This window comes from Zalophus californianus, chromosome 9 (genome assembly GCF_009762305.2).
Source record: "Zalophus californianus isolate mZalCal1 chromosome 9, mZalCal1.pri.v2, whole genome shotgun sequence".
In the NCBI taxonomy this organism is placed as follows: Eukaryota; Metazoa; Chordata; class Mammalia; order Carnivora; family Otariidae; genus Zalophus; species Zalophus californianus.
Window position 1 is genome coordinate 75383636 of NC_045603.1, and position 21199 is coordinate 75404834.

Here is a 21199-nt window from a genome sequence, read left to right on the forward strand (position 1 = left end):
GACTCAGACTCTGCAAGGAGAGGCCAGGAAAGACCTCATGAGGCACTTTCACATATATCGCACCACATTTCACCTTCAGCCTCGACAGAAGCATGTAGGACAGAGATCTCCATGTTCTAGTAAGGTTGGTAAATAGTGGTAAAGCCAAGAGTCACACCAGGGCTTTGGATTCCAAGGGCAGTGCTCTTTCTACCACAACTAGGGTCAGGCCTATGTGTGCTTTGCACTGCAAATGGACTCATGATCTGGAGTGCTATTTCCAGTATTTGCTCTGTTCTGCCAAAGACTCCACTCACCACATACAAGCATGATAGTGATCTTAAATCCAAATGAATTGAAATATTATTTTGAGAAACTAAACATACTCTTGAATCACTAACAACACCCTAGTTATTACAAAACCAAGTTTAGAAAATACTTTTTTAAGAGCATTATGCTAAGCGAAATAAGTCAGAGAAAGACAAATACCATGATTTCACTCATATGTGGAATTTAAGAAACAAAACTGATGAACATGGGGGAAGGGAAGGAAAAATAAGATAAAAATAGAGAGGGTGGCCAACCATAAAGAACTCTTTTAACTATAGGGAACTGGGGGTTGCTGGATGGGAGGTGGGTGGGGGGATGGGCTAACTGGGTGATGGGCAATAAGGAGGGCACTTGATGTAATGAGCACTGGGTGTTATAGGCAAGTGATGAATCACTAAATTCTATCTTGAAACTAATAATACACTATCTGTTAACTAACATGAATTTAAATTTTTAAGAAAAAGAATTACTTTTTTAGAAATAAAGTCTTAGAATCTGCTCTAAGACATTAGGATAATAAATGTCCTCAGAGCAAATCAGATCTGTATTCACTTCGAGAATTCTACCAAACCCAGCAACTACAGCCTGCCACAGACTTCAAAGAACTGACGTGCATTTCCTCTCCATAGCTGGCGTATGTGCCACCTTTTTTCCCTACTGGAAGACTGGTTACATGGGTTGGATAGATAATAGAATAGATTGGATAGATAATAGAAAAAAGGTTAAAAGTTGCATGTATACATTAATTCAGTAAGTATGTACTTAGCACCTTGCAAGAGAGGGCACCAAAAAAGGATCAGTAAGTCCCAGTGGAGTGATCAGTGTTTAGGATCACTAAGATCCTCACCCTGCTCTCAAGAAGGAAGTTTAAAATGCCCCTGAATCAGGGGGCCAACAAGCTACAGCCCACAAGTCCCTCAGCGGGAAAATTAAAATATACCTGAACTCAAAGTCTGCAGTCCACAGCTCACAGAGCAAATCTGGTCCACCACTTATTTTTGTCAATAAAGTTTTACTGAAATACAGCCACACTCATTTTTTTTGTGTATGATGCTTTCTCACTAAACTGGCAGAAGTGAGTAGCTGTGACAGAAACCCTGTGTTCTGCAAAGCCTAAAATATGTATGATCTGGCCCTTTGCAGAAAAGGTTTGCAGACCTTGACCTAAATAATCAAGTAAAAAAACCCCACAGATTAGTGGTCTAAGTGCTATATAATAACACTATTATTACTATAGCACTATGTTATCACTATAAATCCTCCAGAACCACTCTTGGTTGTCCCAGCTAGCAATGTGACTTCTTCAAGTAAAAACTTCTAGGTTTCAGGTAACTCGTTAATGGCATCACGGCACAATTGATCTAACATAGTTTATCTAGCACATCTGGGCTTACAGATGACTCTGGGGTAAACTAACAGTGTTAAACCGTATGATCTTTACTTTCTTATTGATCTAAATCCCACATGCCTACTATGCTATTAATTCAGTTGCCTTCCTAATATTTTTAGTAAAAATTATCTTCCCCAGCTATCTACTGCATGTGAACCACTAAGCCAAAAGGTCATGCTTTTGGTCAATAGTGCTCAACCATGAATCACCTGTGGAGCTTTAAAAATGAAAACTGCAATACCTGCGCTGAACCCCAAGTCAATGAGATCACAATCTCTAGGATGTGGGACCCAGGTATCTTTGTTTCGTTTTGTTTTGTTTTTTTAAAGATTTTATTTATTTATTTGAGAGAGAGAGAGAGAGAGAGCACAAGTGGAGGGGAGGGCCAGAGGGAGAAGATGACTGCCTGTTGATCAGGGAGCCTGACTTGGGGCTTGATCCCACGGCCCTGGGATCACGACCTGAGCCAAAGGCAGATGCTCAATCAACTGAGCCACCCAGGTGCCCCACAGTATATGTGTTTTAAAGTGATTGCAAGGTGCAGTCAAGATTGAGAACCACTATTTCTGGTGTTGTAACAGGCATAGATCAAATTAGTATTTGCAGTGGAAGCTATATGAAATGAATTTTTTAAATTTTTAGCTGTTAGGCTAAAGTTCCACCAAAATTATAAAGTGGAGATACCATGAAGATTTAGTGAAATTTTAATAGAAACGATTTAGGCTCACAGCATCAAGTGGCTATTTAAGCCACACCAAAAATTTAATCTCAAGAATGACGCCCTCTTTGCTATGTGGTAGTAAAGTAAGATTATGTGATTTTAGAATCTACTACTGAGGGGTGCCTGGGTGGCACAGTCAGTTGAGCATCTGACTCTTGGTTTCAGCTTGGGTTGTGATCTCGGGGCCATGGGATGGAGCCCCGTGATGGGCTCTGTGCTCAGCGTGGAGTCTGCTTGAGACTCTCTCTCCCTCTCCCTTTGCCCCTCCCCACCCTGTGCAAATGCATGTGCTCTAAAATAAATAAATCTTAAAAAAAAAAAAAATTCACTACCACAAAAACCCAAAAATCTAGACATCCTCTGTGTATTTGAAAAGGTATCAGCTATAAGCCTTGAGAATCCAAAAGAGGGAGATTATTTCTGGCTGAGTATGGAAAGCTCTGCTATGAAAGGAGACTTCTAAAACAGTAAAATTAAATTTTATGGACTTCACGAACTCTGAAATAAAAACAGATGTAAGAAAAGAACTTGAAGGGCAAAAGAAAGTTGTTTTTTTCTAAGAGCTATAGCCAACTCATTTATTCAAGATGTCTGGTTTATAAATTAACCAGAATCTTGGCTTTTCCTCTTCCTTCTACCCACTGCCAAACTATTTTCCATTTATTCACAATAAATTTATCTGCAGATCCAGAAAGAAGAAGAAAATCAAACTGGCCAGTGTTGATTAAGGTTTGACAAGGATGTTGCTAAGACCAAAGAGAATTGTTAATTATCTTAATCATAAGCAACCAAACACTGACTACTGTTTCTCTTCACACACACACACACACACACACACACACACACACACACACACACACACAACCTTTTCATAACCAAATCCTTCCTGACTGCTTATTTTCATTAATTCGGTACCTGCTTTTCTGAACTTGATTTCTCTAAACCTGATTCCCAGCAGCTAAAACATTCCAGTCTAATACTCTTTATTTTTATTAACTAGTGTCTGCAAGCTTCTGCCTACTTCACTTTGCCTCCTTAAAATTATTGGCTGACTTCTACTTCTCAGCCCGCTGTCTTCCTACACTTTGTTTTGCAGTTATTGACACTGTTCATTCACTTTTCAAACCTAAATTTAGCTTCATAGCAATTATGGATAAAAATGAACTCTACCAGGGCGCCTGGGTGGCTCAGTCGGTTAAGCGTCTGCCTTCAGCTCAGGTCATGATCCTGGGGTCCTGGGATCGAGCCCCTCCCTGCTCCATGGGGAGTCTGCTTCTCTCTCTCTCCTTTCCCTCTCCCTGCTTGTGCTCTCTCTCAAATAAATAAAATCTTAAAAAAAAAAAAAAAAGACCTCTACCAAATAGGAAAAGCTCCTTGGGGCCAGCAAGTCCTTCACCATGAAAGCTACTTATTTAAACACACCAATACAATCACTATAGTCCAGGACCAGCCAGACCTGCTGTGGGAACCAAGGCTAATGTTTATCTGGGAAGTGCATTTTTTTCCTAAGAGGAAAGAGGGTAGATTAGTAAAAGGCCAAAGTTTTGACATGATTATTTACTTTGTGACTATGAGAAAGTTACTTACCTTTATAAATTAGAGAAATTTTTACTTCTCTAGTGTCATTGCTTAGGTATGGGTCACAGGTAGGTAGTATGTGGACCTCAGTACTTTTATTTGAAGAGTGGCAATTTTTAAAAAATCTGACAAGGTACGTAGGTGACTTTCTACAAAGAGGTTTGGAGACAGTGTCTAATCTATCCCAACCCACTTTTTTTTTCAATACCCTTTCAAGACAAACATTAATAAAAATCCCATTTTACTAAAAATTTAATATTTAACAGCTTAACAAGTTAGATATTTGCTTTCCCTGCTGTGTAATCAGACCAGCAGGCCCCGCGGCCTCGTATTTTTCCCTGGCTAGGTTCTAGAGCAGGAGCACAATAGCATTGTGTGTTTAGCTTCTAACAGTGTAGGGGATTGTTTCAGTCATGCAAAACGTAAAAAGCAAATATTCCATCTAGCTTTTCTATTATTTCCTTTTCTTTTTCTGGCCGACAGAGGAAGGAAGAAAAATAAGCCAATTCACCAAATATAACCACTTTTCTAATTCTGAATTTTAAAACTGCATTATATATGTCATGTTTAGTTATGTCTAAGAGGATTGTTCCTACAAAGAAAAAGTTTATTTTATTCATTCCATGATATAACCAATCTTATTTCTCCCCTTGCTTAAAATCCTTTAACGGGACTGCAAGACCCATAGGAAAAAAACTCCAATTTGCATAAAAGACTCTTCACCATCAGAGATCTCAGCATTAGCCATCAGTCTACCTGTAAAGGTTTCATTTCTATCTACTCACAGCCACACACAACCCAAAGCTCTAGCCACACTCCTATCTTCTCCATTCCTGGAACATAATTATATTCTTTTCTTATGTCTCTGTATGGTTTTGCCTATGTTGGTTCCCTTAGCTTAATAGTCTCCTTAATAGTCATATTAATCTCGTTCCAAAGTCACTTTTTTGAGGAAATTTCCTTGAATCAAACAGTGAGCTGTCCCTCCTTTTCTGTTCTCCAAACACATATTTTGTATCTATACTATATTTGTCAGTATAGTCACTGCTTTTATCTGTGTCTATGTGGAGACATACTTAAACTTCCCTGAAGGCAGGAATATTAAAAGGTTTTTAGAATTGGGTCTAGTGAGGGGCGCCTGGGTGGCTCAGTTGGTTAAGTGTCTGCCTTTGGCTCAGGTCATGATCTTGGGGTCCTGGGATCGAGTCCCGCATCGGGAGCAGGGAGCCTGCTTCTCCCTCTCCCTCTGCTGTCTCTCTCTCTCTCTCTCTCTCTCTCTCTCTCTGTCAAATAAATAAAATAAGATGAAATCTTTAAAAAGAGAATTGGGTCTAGTGAATACAGTAGTTCCCTGCCCCCCCCCTTATCCACAGGGGATATGTTAAGACCTTAGGTGGATGCCTGAAACTGCAAATGGTACTGAATTCTATGTTTACTCTCTTTCCTATACATACATATCTATGGATAAGGTTTATTTGATACATTAGGCACAGTTAGAGATTAGCAATAAGATAGAACAATTATACGATACCAAGTTATGTGAGTGAGCTCGCTCTGTCTCTCAAAATACCTTACTGTTCCATATTCACCCTTCTTCTTGTGAAGGTGTGGGATGATAAAATGCCTGCACAACGAGCTGATGTGAGGTGAATGACACAGGTATTGTGACATACTGTTAGGCTACTACTGACCTTCTGAAAACACGTCAGAAGTATCATCTGCTTGCGAAACCGTGGATGAAGGGGGACTACTGTACAGTTATGTTCCCTATCTCTAAGCATGTCTCCTTACCATTCTCCTGTATCTAAATATAGATATAAAGAAGTACAAAAAATATCTTCTTTGCTCAATATTTTCATTCACTATTTTGCTATTTTCCACTCTAAATTAGCAACTCTGATAGAAGTAAATCAAGAAAAAATTTTTATTGGGCAATGTTAAAAGAGAAAAACTGGTGATATTCTACATAAATTGGTAACTTCACCAGTTCAATAGACATCAGGGGGGCGTACATTTACAAAGTCACAAAAATAATCCTTTTCAAGCTTTATATACTTTTTTTATTATACTCAGAATAGATTTCATATTTCTAAGAAGTCATGTGACCCAACAATGTATCATTGTTATTACTCAAATAAACATATTAGCATATGGAAAATAACAGTTCATAGAATTTAACTGCTGGTTATAAATTTTAAAATGCAGGTCAATTTCCAATTATCCAGATGAATTTGGAAAGAAACTGGATGAAGTATAAACACATAAATAATTCTCACACTTTAATCCATGAATTGGTTTTCTACCCCCTTTAAATCAAGCTTTACAAGAACTTATTAAGAGGAAACATTTCTATATTGTTACATTATTTTAAAGATTGTATTTATTTATTTGACAGAGAGAGATACAGCGAGAGAGGGAACACAAGCAGGGGGAGTGGGAGAGGGAGAAGCAGGCTTCTAGCAGAGCAGGGAGCCCGATGTGGGGCTCGATCCCAGAACCCCGGGATCATGACCTGAGCCAAAGGCAGATGCTTAATGACTGAGCCACCCAGGTGCCCCTAGACTGTTACATTTTATATTAACTTCATTCTTTTCCTATTTTCCTCCTTTGGGAGAATTTCAAAGTTAAATGCCTTAAATGCAGGAGGAAAAAAACAAGAAAAAGAAAGTGGGGAAAGTACATCCTTAATATGTAATAAAACATCTTAAACATTTTATTGTCATCTTGCCATAATTTTCTCCATGCAAGTGGTTCCCCAAATTTCTTGGTCTCACACCCCAAAACTTCTCCCATCTATTTTCTCTCTCCAACAGAGCCCTATAATTCATAATCCAAAACCACTTATTGAGCCCATCTATGACTTCAGTGTCATTCTCCCTTTTTCTTTGTTCTTTTTAACGTGATCAACTTGACCTCCAGACTTCCAATGGGAAGACACTCATGACTCAGATTCTGCTTAACAGGGAAGACCAGAAACTAATAAGCAGAATATTTACTCTATGAAAGCAAATTGAGGGGAAGAAATGGAGAACACCACAAATATGTATAACTTATTAACTTCTCTATATTCCTGCTCATTTAACTTTAAATTTCCTAACAGAAAAGGTCACAAGTATTAGAAATGTACTCATTCATATAACAAATATTAACAAAGTACCCAGTATATATCAGTTACTGTTCTAGGCCCTAGAGATAGAACAGTGAACAACACAATAAAAAAATACATTTATATAAATGCTAGATGGCAAAAAGAGCTATGAGGAAAACAAAGATGAGTAAAGGAGACAGAGGGCTGTTGGATGGGGCAGTTCAAGAAAAGCTTCCCCAATCAGGTGACAGTTGAGTGGACCCGAAGAGAGTGAGACACACAAATATTTGGGGGATTAACATTCAAGCAAAGGATAAAACTACAAAAGTGCTAAAATAGTAGCACAGTAGGTATGTTCAGGAAGAAATAAGAGACAACATGGTGGCGGGGGGGAGAAAGGATAGATAAGAACGAACAGGGAACACATTTGCCATCAAGGTCAGAGTTAAGAGTACAGGTTAGAGTCAGGACAGGCAGGACCTGGTCTATCCCTGAGAGGACAGAGGCTATTCCTCTGACAGAGCTGGGAATTCACTGAAGGGCTGTAAAGCAGAGGAGAGACCATGATCTGTTTTCCTTTTTTTTTTTTTCTTTTTCTTATTTGAGAGAGAAAGAGAGAGAGAGAGAGCACAAGCCAAGGGGAGAGGCACAGGGAGAAGCAGACTCCCCGCCAAGCAGGGAGCCCGATGCGGGGCTCGATCTCAGGACCCTGGGATCATGACCTGAGCCAAAGGCAGACGCTTAAATGACTGAGCCACCCAAGCGCCCCTCCCATTTTTTTAAAAAAGATTTTATTTATTTCTTTGTCAGAAAGAGAGAGAGAGAGAGCACAAGCAGGGGGAGTGGCAGGCAGAGGGAGAATCAGACTCCCCGCTGAGCAAGGAGCCCAATGTGGGACTCAATCCCAGGACCCTGAGATCGTGACCTGAGCTGAAGGCAGATGCTTAACCAACTGATCCACCCAGGCGTCCCTGTTTTCCATTTTTAAAGGAGCACTCAGGCTGTTGGGTGCAGAACAGACTCCAGGAGGTCAAGGGCAGATAGGAAGTTATTGGAATAATCCAAGGAAAACTTGAGTGTGGCTTGAACCAGTGTAGCAGCAGGGGAGACGTTAAAACATGGTCAGTTTGAGGTCTCTTAAAACAAGATTTGTTGACAGATTGGATATAAGAGAAAAAGACTGAACGAAGGCTAAGGTCTTTCACCAGAGCCTAAGAAATAAGAGTTGCTAACACAATGACATGGAGAAGGCCACAATGACTTAGTGGGATTTTTTTTTTTTTTTTAGTTAAAAATAAATCTTGGGGGTGCTTCAGTGGCTCAGTCGGTTAAGCATCTGATTTCGGCTCAGGTTGTGATCTCAGGGTCCTAGGATTGATTTCCATGTGGGGCTCCGTGCTCAGCCGGGAGTCCGCTTCTCCCTCTCCCTCTGCCCCACCCCCACTCACGCACATGTGTGTGCGGGTGCATGCCCCTGTCTCTCTCTCAAATAAATAAAATCTTTTTTTTTTTAAAGAAAATCTTATCTATATTCATTCTCTAAGAGGAGAATGAGGGGTTTTCCCCAGGCCAGGTTTCAATAACCACATGTAAATTGACCAACCTCCAAGGCTAACACTATTTTCCTCCTCATAGGCATTTTCCTTCTGCTGCTTCAACATAGGACCAACTACAGACCCTTGGTCAATTAGCAGAGGGCAAATAATCTTAGAAGGATCTGATCTAAAAAGGGCTTAAGGGTACTATGATGGGGGACAACGCAGAGAATTACAGAGTGAAGACCTTTAAAAATATATTTCAGGCCAGTAAAAATTGGATCCCTATTTTATAAACAACAAAGAACACAGAGAGTAAAGATTATCAGAGGGCAGATCAGAAAGGGAGTAGGGATAAGGTCTACAGGCACCAAGGAAAAGGCCTTTTTATTTTTTGGATGAATGGTGTTCTAGTGTCTAAGGAGAATTGGGCAAGTTTAAATCCTATTCTTGGATCACAATGTAAGTTACATACATTTTGGATGACTATGAAATGAAGACCATATTATCATCCCCGCAAAGATTAAATAATACTTGCTACTGAGTCATTCATCACACTTTCACTTTTCAATTTCCATGTGAGTTTGCCTGTAAGTATAGGTTTTAAAAAGTAAAATTTCTTCCAGTCATTAAAAGAAGATAAAACTTTTACAAAATAACATGTACACTAAATATGCATGCATAAAATGTTTTCTTAGACAATGTAATAGCAACAAAATAAACCACTGGTGTGTGCAGGAAGTGCTCCATTACTGTCCTTTCAGTTTAAAAACCTTAAAAGGAACTTCTGAAACCCACATTTCAACAGTGGTCACTCACTATAGGGAGATGTCCATCAGAGCAGAAAATTCTAGTAGTTCTCTCTCCATTTAAGAACTGCCTTCCAGGAGGGAAGATCAATTCCTTATTGATTCCAGTCATCCTTAACTGTTTGAAGATGGAATGAAAAGGGACAGAAGCTGTTTCAAGCAAAGAGAGAACTTCAGTAATGGAGAAAGAGAATACTTCTTTGTCACTTTAAAAAATACTTCCATATTTAGAATATGATGGTAAACCATGGAAAGAGGACATGAACTCTGAAATTATTTATGCAAGAAGAGTGGAAGCCCCACAAAGGAATCAAGGCTTCCACCTAGATGACAGAGGAAGCAGGGCAGGCATGGACTGGGCTCCTTAATCTCTAGCAACTCCTGGAACCTGGGAGCGGAGCCAGCCAAGGCCATGCAGCTCCAGAAAGGAGCCTCAGCTTCTTGCTGCAGTACCATGACCAAGCCCGCCCTTGGGCTTCCACACTCAGTGCAAACCCCACTTAGGCCACAAGAAAGAAGGAGAAGGAAGGAGTGACGTTAGAAGGAAGAGAATCTTGGTAACTATGAAGGCCTCCTGTTGTAAGGTGCAGCTCATCTTGTTTAGCAATGGACACATTCTTCAGGCGGGTTTATATCCATGCAGAAACAATGGGAAAATAGCTACACAAAATGAACCCATTTCAGTCTTAAAAAATATTTTTAGCAGAAATTTCCTGTCACATGATTATATTTCTACCACACAGTAGAATTTCATTCCTCTTTGAAAGTCAATTTCCCATTTATATGCTCTCTAGAACACTGCAGGAAAACAACAGTGGCTCAATACCACTAACAATTAAAAAAAAAAAAAAAAACAAATCCATGTCTAGCTCTACTATGTTATCTAATATGTAAAACCCAGAACACTCAGTCTGTTGAACTTTACTAAAACAACCAGACTGGGATGGTGGGGGGCTGTTTGAACAGAACGCTGCTCCATGCAGTAGCACTAGAAAAGGATTAGTGGTAAACATTTGTGAGCTTTGTTCACACCAGAAACAGAAGGAAAAGAAAAAAAGAAAGTTCTTGCTTTCTTTCTCTGCATTCCTCTCCTTACTGACTGAATTTTCAAACTGTTCTAATGTTAGTAATGAGTCAGAGAAACAGAACTTAAACAAATTTGTACTTTGCTAACCCAGAAGACGCCTCTTGAAAGAGCCAAAAACCTTGAATTTAGTACATATTTTAATGTTAAAGTTGAAAAATAATGTGAACCTTATTCTTAACATTAAAACAAAACCACACTCTGCCACTTGTATGTCCCTCGGCATGCTGTATTATCAACTGACCACACACACTATAAAGAAACAAGAAAGATACACTAGAAAATGAAACCACTTACCTTGATCAGTGGACATGACTTCACATATACTGATAATTAGTCTACTTGGGTTTGATAAAATATTTGACTTTACTCTTTTAATGATCATGAGATAAAATCTCACTCCTGGCTTTAAAGCCTCTGGTAGACTGGAGATCACACACAGGATCAGCCAGGAGCCTGCACCAAGGCACTGTTTACTTCAGGGCATTCTTAGACCTTGACTGCTCAAAGACAACCTCATGCATAATATGCCACACCTCCCCAGAGGAAGGGCTGCTGCAATGCTTTTCATGAGGCCAAGTATCTGAAGATGGAGAGACTTCTATTTATTATGGTAAAATAAACAACAACGGAGACACATGGAAGCTTCAAGTGAACTAGAAATACATTTGGGAATACGATGGTTTATAAACTAATTCCTTAACTATTAGTAATGCTCTAAAAAAGCCAACATGAAAACAGTTTGTTTCCACTTTAACTGGGTCCATGCCTTGGACTGAAGAGGTTACAGATCCAAGATTCACAGGCTTAAGATGTTAAAATGTCGTTTTGAAGGATCACAAATGTTATTCTGTCACTTCAACCTTCCATTTTAGCACAGCTCATTGAGCTTGGCGAATAAATACTACTCACAGATTTCCTAAGGAAACCAAGTTTTATAGGTTATTTCAGAACACTTGTTGGCTGGTATAATATTTATTACTCATTTTTATATATCTTTATAAGTTTGTATCATTCAATAAGTACTTTAAAAATTCCTGATCCCCTGAAATATTAGAAAATGTCAATAAAAATATTTATAAAATCACAATGAAGTAACAGGCTACACAGACATCACTCTCACGGTTGGAAATAATCTCTCCAATCCCCTCCTCAGGGTGTCCGCACGCAATCACTGTCACACTCCAGTTGCATCAAATCACCTGGATGGCATTTTAAGACATATGTTGCCTAATCCTATCTTCAGAGTTGAATTCAACCAGTCGGTGGTGGAGCTCCAGGATCTACCTTTCTAACACGCTCCCAAGTGACAGGGACACTGCTGGTCTGGGACTGCGTGTCAGGGACCACACTGGGAGAACCACTGGGGCAGAGACTTGCCTGTCTGGAGTCTTGACTCACTCACTGATGGCCTAAAGCTCTGATTCCCTTGCACCTGTTTAGGCATTGCTCAGTGTCAGGGCAGGAGGGCAATGTTCAGGATGAGGTATGAGGGGCTATGTACTCATTCAAATGAGACTCACAGTAACTTCCATTTGCTCACCAGGAAGTAAGGGTTATCAACTTAATTCTTAATAAAAAAATCTACTTATATATTAGGCATGAATAGGTTTTACAACTCATCTAAAAAGAACAGATAATTAGAGGGGTGCCTGGGTGGCTCAGATGGTTAAGCATCTGTCTTTGGCTCAGGTCATGATCCCGGGGTCCTGGGATGGAGCCCCACATCGGGCTCCTGGCTCAGCAGGAAGCCTGCTCCTCCCTCTCCCACTCCCCCTCCCCCAGCTCATGCTCTCTCTGTCAAATGAATAAAAAAAAAATCTTAAAAAAAATAGATAATTAGAAACATGGAGAAAATGAGTCAAAGAAAGAAGAAATCTGAGTCGTCTTTTATTTCCTTTGCAAACTCCACCCATGTGTTTAAATTTCACTGTGGCAGGAAAACTGTCTATATTTGATTCCAAGACCACTTAAGCTTGGCAAATTTCAGTAATGTAAAAAACAGAACATTTCTCTGTCATAAAAATGCCCCAACTTCTGTGCTTTCTGAGCTTTGATAGCAACGTTTAAATTATAAATTCAGGTTTGGTTTTCAAACAAATAAATAGCTTTTCTTTTTTTATAGTTAACATTTACTTTGTGCCAGGTACTGCTAGGCACTTTCCATGGAGCATTTCATTAAATCCTCACTGTAAGGTATTAATAATTTTTCACTATTTTACAGAATCTTTTGTAAAAGCAATAATACAGGTAACGTAGGAAATAGTAATTCCCATTTTGCAGAAGAGAAAATGAGGTTTTTTTGTTTCTTTTTAAAGATTTTATTTATTTATTTGACAGAGAGAGACACAGCAAGAGAGGGAACACAAGCAGAGGAAGTGGGAGAGAGAGAGAAGCAGGCTTCCCATGGAGCAGCGAGCCCGATGCGGGGCTTGATCCCAGGACCCTGGGATCATGACCTGAGCCGAAGGCAGACACTTAACGACTGAGCCACCCAGGCACCCCAAAACGAGGTTTAAGAGGTTAAAAATTCTGGCCAATAACACTAGTAAAATGACAACCTTTAAAAAATTAAATTCACTTTTGTACATTAAGATATAATGGAATCGCTTTTGAATTTTTATAGATGAAAGCCAGAAAACCAAAACATGATTTGCAGCTAGTAAGTGATAATTAAAATAAAGTATAACTATTATTGACTCTCATTGCCCACAAGTGGTAATCTGTGATTATATTCAGCATCTACCACAAACTTGTACTAAATTCTAAGCTATCCAATAGTAGCCAGGGACGTTTCTTACAAAGTTAAACATGCACTTCCATATGCCCCAGCAATCACACTCCTAGGTACTTAACCAAGTGAAATGAATACTTACATTCACACAAAAATCTGTATAGGAATGTTTACAGGGGCTTTATTCATAGTCACCAAAAGCTGGTAACACCCATTCATCCTTCAATTAGTGAATGGATAAGCAAACTGGTAAATCCATGCAATGGCATAACACTGAGCAATAAGAAGTAATCAACTAAGGACACTCACATGTGCATTAGAAAGAAGCCAACTCATAAAAATAGAACTACCTTATGACTCAGCAATTGCACAACTAGGTATTTACCCAAAGGATACAAAAATACTGATTCAAAGGGGCGCATGCACCCCGATGTTTATAGCAGAGTTATCAACAATAGCAAAATTATGCAAAGAGCCCAACTGTCCATCAACTGATGAATGGATAAAGAAGATGTGGTATGGGGCCCCTGGGTGGCCCAGTCAGTTAAGTGACCCGACTCTTGGTTTCAGCTCAGGTCATGATCTCAAGGTTGTGAGACCCAGCTCCACCTCGGGCTCCACCCTGGGCATGGAGCTGGCTTAAGATTCTCTTTCTCTCCCTCTACCCCACCCCCCCCCAAAAGATGTGGGCTGTGTTTGTATATACATATATACATATATATGTGAAATATTATTCAGCCATCAAAAAGAAAGAAATCTTGCCATTTGCAACAATGTGGATGAAGCTAGAATGTATTATGCTAAGCGAAATAAGTCAGAGAAAGACATACCATAGTATTTCACTCATAAGTGGAATTTAAGAAATAAAACAGATGATCATAGGGGAAGGGGGATTAAAAAAAAAAAGGAGGCAAACCATAAAATGGGACTCTTAATGACAGAGAACAAATTGAGGGTTGCTGGAGGGGAGCAGGGGGGGAATGGGCTAAATGGGTGATGGGTATTAAGGAAGGCACTTGTGATGAGCACTGGGTGTTATATCTAAGTGATGAATCACTAAATTCTACTCCTGAAACCAATATTACACTATAAAATCTTGAAACATAAAAAGAAAGAAGCCAACGTAAAAGGCTACATATATATAATTCTATATGACATTTTGGAAAAGAGAAGCCTATAGGGCAGAAAATAAATCTGAAGTAGCAGGTGATGTGGAGAGGGACTGATTGATTACAAAAGGGCATGATAAATACATTTTTTTCTTTAAAAAAAAGTCACTTATTGTGGTAGTGGTTACATGACCATATGCAATTGTCAAAACTCAGAATTCTACCCTAAGGAGGGTGAATTTTGTTGTATATAAATTCCTTAATTTTAAAAATTAAGAAGCAAATAAAAGCAACAGGCTATGAAATGAATAGTCTTAGTGTAAACCCAAAACCATGATTTTTGGTACATTCATTGCCTTTCCCATTAATAGTAAAGATAATCACTGGTTCATTTTATCTGTTTCCTATGATTTTAAAAAAATCTTAAATTCAGAAGTGACTTAATTAGTTCCCCACATAAAGTCCATTTGGGAACACTGAAGTTTGCAATAGTATATTTAAAAGGACCTTTCAAATAAATGTATGGCAACTTCGTTAATTTAGTAAGATTGTTAGAGATATCAGCCCTGAAAATACCTAAAGTCAATGCTAAACAACTTACAGCTATTCACAAAACACCCTGTGTCCTGAGGACTTATCGGGCTGGCCCTCACCTCTTATGCATCTCCTCCTTAGAGACAGAGGTTATTCCTAACAAATTGTTGAATAAGGACTTAGAAATTCTGCCCCACATTCACATGGTATTTCATAACCACTTATTTTTTCATTATATTGACCTCAGTTTGCTTTTTGTGTTAAAGGTAACTTCTATTTCTTTCAATAGCTTACTATTTCTAATGGAAATGATCTAAAACAAAAATTTTACCATGTAATTTGTGCTTCCTGAACAAAATTTATCTACAATGTTTTTAAAAAAGGTGGTGGATTAAGTTGTCTGGCTGGCCTTTTTATTTAAAGCTACCCAGCACATCATCTGTCATATAATTGAAAACTTCCACATACTAATGGCAAAAGTGGCTTTAATAATTATTTACTAATAAACTTATTTTGGCAATAAATAACAGGACAGTTATACCAAGTGAATGCTAGTATTTAATCTTGTTTAGATACAAGGAGTAGGAAAAAATAAATACTTGTGACTTTCAATTATCAACTAAGGAGTAAAATTCTCAAACTCATTCTCCAATGTTATTTAACTGAGAGGCAACCTCCATTTTCACAGAACAAAACCAATCTGAATCTTAACCCATTTTGCACTCTTTAGTCTTCTATTAACAATCTAATAAAATCAAATAACAATTTGATATTAAAATGATTCCCTTGTTGGCCTAAAAAAACACATTTTAATTTAAAAAGCCAACCAACTGATGCATAATTTCCATTTTGCATGTCTGAGCCTTAATGAAGTAAGACCTACAAATTTTTGAATATGTGCCAGGTAAATGCTGTTGCTTAAATATTTTTGTACCAAATTATTTTTATAGAGATCTTCAAAGCAAGCCTACTATCCCTGAATCTTCTTTTAAAAAATATTTAATATGTTTTATATTAATTCACAGTTAGATGCTTAAGTCCCAACCACATAGACAGTACCCTCAGACCAGAGTTTCTGGATGGATGATAATACAATCCTAGATTACATTGCTGTCCATTCTGGGTTCTAATACAATTCCATTACTCTTCTACTTGGAAGCCCATGGAAAGCTACATATCTTTCTTATGGCATGTGGATAGGGATAGCTTGTATATTTTAGGTATATAGAAGAAACATTGTACCTGAAATGTCATCTGAGTTTAATAATTCTCTAATAAAAATAGACAATCCTAGAGAATAAAAACACTTTTCTCTAACCTAAATTATGGAATTGGATTCCACACCCCAATTTATAGCCTGTCTGATTTTATCAGTATGGATTTCCTCCATGACACCACTCATTTCACATGTTCGCATACACAGCTCAGCAGTAAAAGCACTTTAAGTTGGTGATATGTCTCTCTTTTGGCATTTCCCCCCATTACAGTCCACCTTCACATCTGGTAAGCTTTTTTTTTTTCCCGTTTAAAGATTTATTTTTTGAGAGGGGGCGCCCGGGTGGCTCAGTCAGTTAAGTATCTGCCTTCAGCTCAGGTCATGATCCCAGGGTCTGGGATTGAGTTCCACATCGGGCTCCTTGCTCAGCGAGGAGCCTGCTTCTCCCTCTGCCTGCCGCTCCCCCTGCTTGTGTTCTCTCTCTCTGACAAATAAATAAATCTTTAAAAAGATAAAATAAAGATTTATTTATTTGAGAGAGAGCTTGTGAGCATGCAAATATGAGCAAGAGGGAGAGGGAGAGAGAATCTCAAGCAGACTCCCCGCTGAGCACAGAGCCCAAGTGGGGCTCAATTTCATGACCCTGAGATCATGACCTGAGCAGAAACCAAGAGTCGGACTCTAGACCAACCTTGCCACCCAGGCATGCTTTTTTATCTCATTTAGCCTTTATCCTAATCCCAGGTAGTTGGTATTAACTAAATTCAAAGGAAAAACAAGGTTAATTGATAAATAGTGTTTCTTTTTTAATTATGACCATTATTATTTTTGCACAGCTTCTTTGGGTTCCACCTGATCAATGCCAAGTGACCACCCTACATGAAAGAGCTGTGTATTTCCTTGAGGAAACCACATTCACTTCAGCAACAAGTTAATTCTGAGATTTCAAATTCTACCGTCCTCATCTTGCCACCACCTAGAGTCCTCCCTTTCCTAAACTCTGGAATGAACCTATTCTTTAGCTCTCATAATAGCCTCATTTAGAGAACACCTACACAGCACTTAATAGGATGCTGGACACACACTAGATATCCGTTTCTCTTCTCTGCTCAATCCCTATCACAGTCCTCCTGCCTCACCCACCTCACAAGAGTCACTCTTTACAGATGCTTTCTTTGGTAGTTGCTTGTCCTTCACGGCCGCTCTTTCCCCAGTGTGCACCACAACAATGTCTACCCACAGGGTTCTGGTGCTGAGGCTGCCATTCTGTGTGAACAAAATACTGTTGCAACTATTTTAATGGATCTAAAATTTCAGTTAGGGAAGATGAAAAGTTCTAGAGATGGCTGATGGTGATGGTGGTAGAACAACGTTAATGTATTAATGCCACAGAACTGACTGTACACTTAAGAGCAAAAATGGGGGTACCTGGGTGGCTCAATCATTGGGCATCTGCCTTCGGCTCAGGTCATGATCCCAGGGTCCTGGGATTGAGCCCCGCATCAGGCTCTCTGCTCGGCGAGAAGCCTGATTCTCCCTCTCCCACTCCCTCTGCTTGTGTTCCCTCTCTGTGTCTCTGTCAAATAAATAAAATCTTTAAAAAAAATTTAAAAAACAGCAAAAATTGTAAATTTTATGTTATGTATATTTTACAATAAAAAAATTACTGCAACTAGAACATTTTGCACCATGAATTTATGACACCCAACCTCAGCCAGCCTATCCCTGCTATGGTCAATTTATTTGTTCGTGCTTATGAGTTCCCTATCATAGACTCTCTACTGCCTATACTATTCCTTTGCATTCTTCTCTCTTCAGTATCTACTCTGGACAATGGACCCACTTGAAGGCTACAACTCCTCTACTATGCAGAAGATTCTAAAACATTTCCAGTACCAACTTCTCTTTCAGCTTCATGCTCTCATTTCCATATATCTGAAAGCGACCTTCTTCATTAGAGAAGAGAAGACTGAACTTTATCTTGAAGGATTAGTGAGGTTTTGTTAGGCAGCAAAGGAAGGCAAAGCACCTGATTTCAGGCTGTATGGTGAAGACATCTGTGGCAGATTTGTAAATGTTGCTGATGCTTGCAGAACTATTCATCACTTGCCGGCTGATATCCTCAGTGGCGTCTCACTGCGCTCAGAATGAATCCAAACTACACACAGGCCTAAGTCTCTGTCCCCTGCTTACCTTTCTAGACTCATTTCTTGCCGCTTTGCTTTCAAAGTATGTTCCCAAACCATATTCCCTCTATCAATCACTGGTTTTGAGAAGGAAGTCAAGAAAAATGTTTTCTTTTCATAAATTTCCACAGGAACCTATTATTTTTTCCAACTTTGAAATAGCCATGCAGCTTCCAGAAAAGGCTCCTCTGAGGCTTTAAGAAAATAAAACTTAGGCTTTGCCCTTGGCAGGTCAGATAAAGGGTAAAGTACAGCCAGTTACTTGCTACTAACTTGGGAGAACAGAGAGAGGGCTTTGGTTTCTCTCTTTTTTTGATCAGCTGCCTCATCCAGACTTCTTTTTAATTACTTGTCTTCCTTTCCTCAAGATCCTAATGCACAGCTTGCTGGTATTAACAGCAGCTGCTTAGCCTTTTGTGTTGGCCCAAATATTCTTAAAGGACAAACTCAGAATATGGAAAGAAAAGATAACCTAAATATAACCAACACCATCCTGTCTGCAAATCACCGATTCTACTTATTTCTTCCCTTTTATCCCACAGATAATAGCACACTTAAACATGCAGTTTCCTTTTTGATGCAATCTCAGGAATATATTACAGAAATAAAACTGCAAAGAAAGAAAAAGAGAGTATTAGTCCTTCCAAATTTCAGTAGGCTTTCAGATACCTTTTTCTGTGGTACGAAAGATGATCAAGGATAAAAAGAGAAAGAAAAAAAAGAAAACAGCCAATTACCATCATATGGGCCTTAAATTGATGAATGAGTACGTGATAAATTACAAATTTACTTGCTTGAAATTTTCAAATTATTATCCTAGCAATCTGTCTATTGTGAACTTTACCAATAATGCTGAAACAAATTTTCAGTATTATACTAAGGATGATAAAATATCCATATAGTCTTTAAGGACCTAACAGTTTGTACATTAATCACTAGAACTCAAGTAATCTCATATTAGTAAATAGCTCACTGTCTGTGGAGCATAATCTTTGTCCTCTACACAGGGTAGCAAAGGCAAATGTATTTAGCATCTAGGCACGTAACACAAATGGGTAAGGATACCAGTCTAAAACAATATGAATCAGAATTACTTGTAGCAACCTAGAGAATGGATTTTTTTTTTAAATTTCAAAACTCAAAAACACTGTGTGGATCAAATAAAATTTTGAGCCATCAATTTGAGGTTTGTTCTGAAATTGTTTTATCCATTTATTCACAAGGAATTTCTAGCCCCTACATGGGGCTTAATATAGTATACATGGCAGGCTAAGCACCTGGGAATTTTCTAGAAAGTCTGCACCATCACTTTCAATGGCATCTCATTTTCCTTTAACCACACTATTCTTTTCAGTTCCTATGGCCTTAAGGGCTTTCATATGATTAGGTCTCACTATCCCCTGTAGGCTTCCTTTGAACGCTCATTTACAACTGTAATTAAATGAAAGTTCATGCAATGTCCTTGTTCAGCATTTGTATTTCCTACCATTCTCAAAGCTTCTGGAGAACAAGGACCATGACTTTCCTCTTTATTTCTATAGGCCCTCTGCACATTGGATCAGATGCTTAATACAATCTCATTAAATGGTCCCTTCCAAAGAGTCAAAGGGAGAGCAGACAAGTAGAAAGGTGACTGACAAGTCTGAATGGAGCCCTGTCACTGCCATGGGGGTAGGGAGGCCAAGGAGGGCTTGCTAGAACAATGACATCCAAACTTTATGATGGCACATCCCTCTCAGTATGAAAACTGGGCATTGCACCTCCAAGTGTGTATGGATACATGGGTATATGCATAAGTTAAATGCATTAAACACAAGTATTACTGCACTAAAATGCATACTGTAAAATACAAAAATAGAACTTAAAGTAGGATGAGGTAAAGATAAAATACTATTTTTGAAGGATCAGTCTGATTCAATCTGTTTTGTTTTTTTAAGTCTTGATTAAATATTTGGTGGTATAACCCTTTGAAAGAGCAGATCTAAGTCGGTTTACTTCCACACTTGGTTTTAATGACTGCCCCTAATTGAGAAAAATTCACTGTTCTAAAGGGAATACGTACATCATTGGCTGCACTTACTAAATCATGATACACATTTTTAAATCCCATCTATTGGGGTACCTGGGTGGCTCAGTTGTTGGGTGTCTGCCTTCGGCCCAGGTCATGATCCCAGGGTCCAGGGGATCGGCCCTGCATCGGGCTCCCTGCTCAGCGGGAGGCCTGCTTCTCAGCCTCTCCCACTCCTCCTGTGTTCCCTCTCTCTCTGTGTCTCTCTCTGTCAAATAAATAAAATCTTAAAAAAAGAAAAAATCCCATCAATTATGCAAAAGTTTTCCTTGAAATTCTTCTAGTGTATTTCTATCTGCCTTGATGTCTTAGAAAGTGTTACTTTTTTAATTTGGTCTAAAATCTACTATAACTATCTCAAAGATTTTTAAAACAAGCTAAAAAAGATCTTGTATTTGAGTTTGAATATGTATGCAGAAATAGTTTTTTTTTAAAGGAAAATTTTTTTTAAATGATACACTTATATCTATTTTGATGACACAATAATGGGAACATTTCCAAATAGTCATTTCAAAAATGTTTTGTCCATAATGCACTTTTCCCTCTGCTGGTTGCAGTTACTTTCTCACTCACTCATATGTTACCTTTACCTCAAAAGGACAGGTTTTGTTTATTTTTTCAAATATATCTGCTAGGTAAGAACCTGTTAAATATGTACTGACAGACTTCTCTTCACATGAAGGGTTAGTAAACATGGAATATTTGTGTTTTTTTGTAAGAGAAAAAGATATAAAGATCTTTGGTCTGACAACTCGTTTAAGTATTGTGCCATTATATAACCTACAAATCTGATGTTTATGATGACTTGTCACCAAATATTGCCTGAATTCCAATACAT

At 38.6% G+C, this 21199-nt stretch overlaps 1 protein-coding gene across 6 annotated transcripts in view; it reads right to left on the reverse strand.

Moving 5' to 3' along the window:
- The window catches only part of FGD4 (FYVE, RhoGEF and PH domain containing 4), a 201846-nt gene that overhangs the window by 80741 nt on the left and 99906 nt on the right, over positions 1-21199 (reverse strand). Inside the window, exon 1 of one of the 6 annotated variants that reach the window (XM_027593582.2) lies at positions 10812-10990. The exons of the other annotated variants lie outside the window; for them this stretch is intronic. Coding sequence (XP_027449383.1) covers positions 10812-10899 — 88 coding nt within the window. The 5' untranslated portion in view covers positions 10900-10990. Of the gene's footprint in view, positions 1-10811; positions 10991-21199 lie in introns of those variants that run through there. 6 annotated transcript variants of the gene reach the window in all.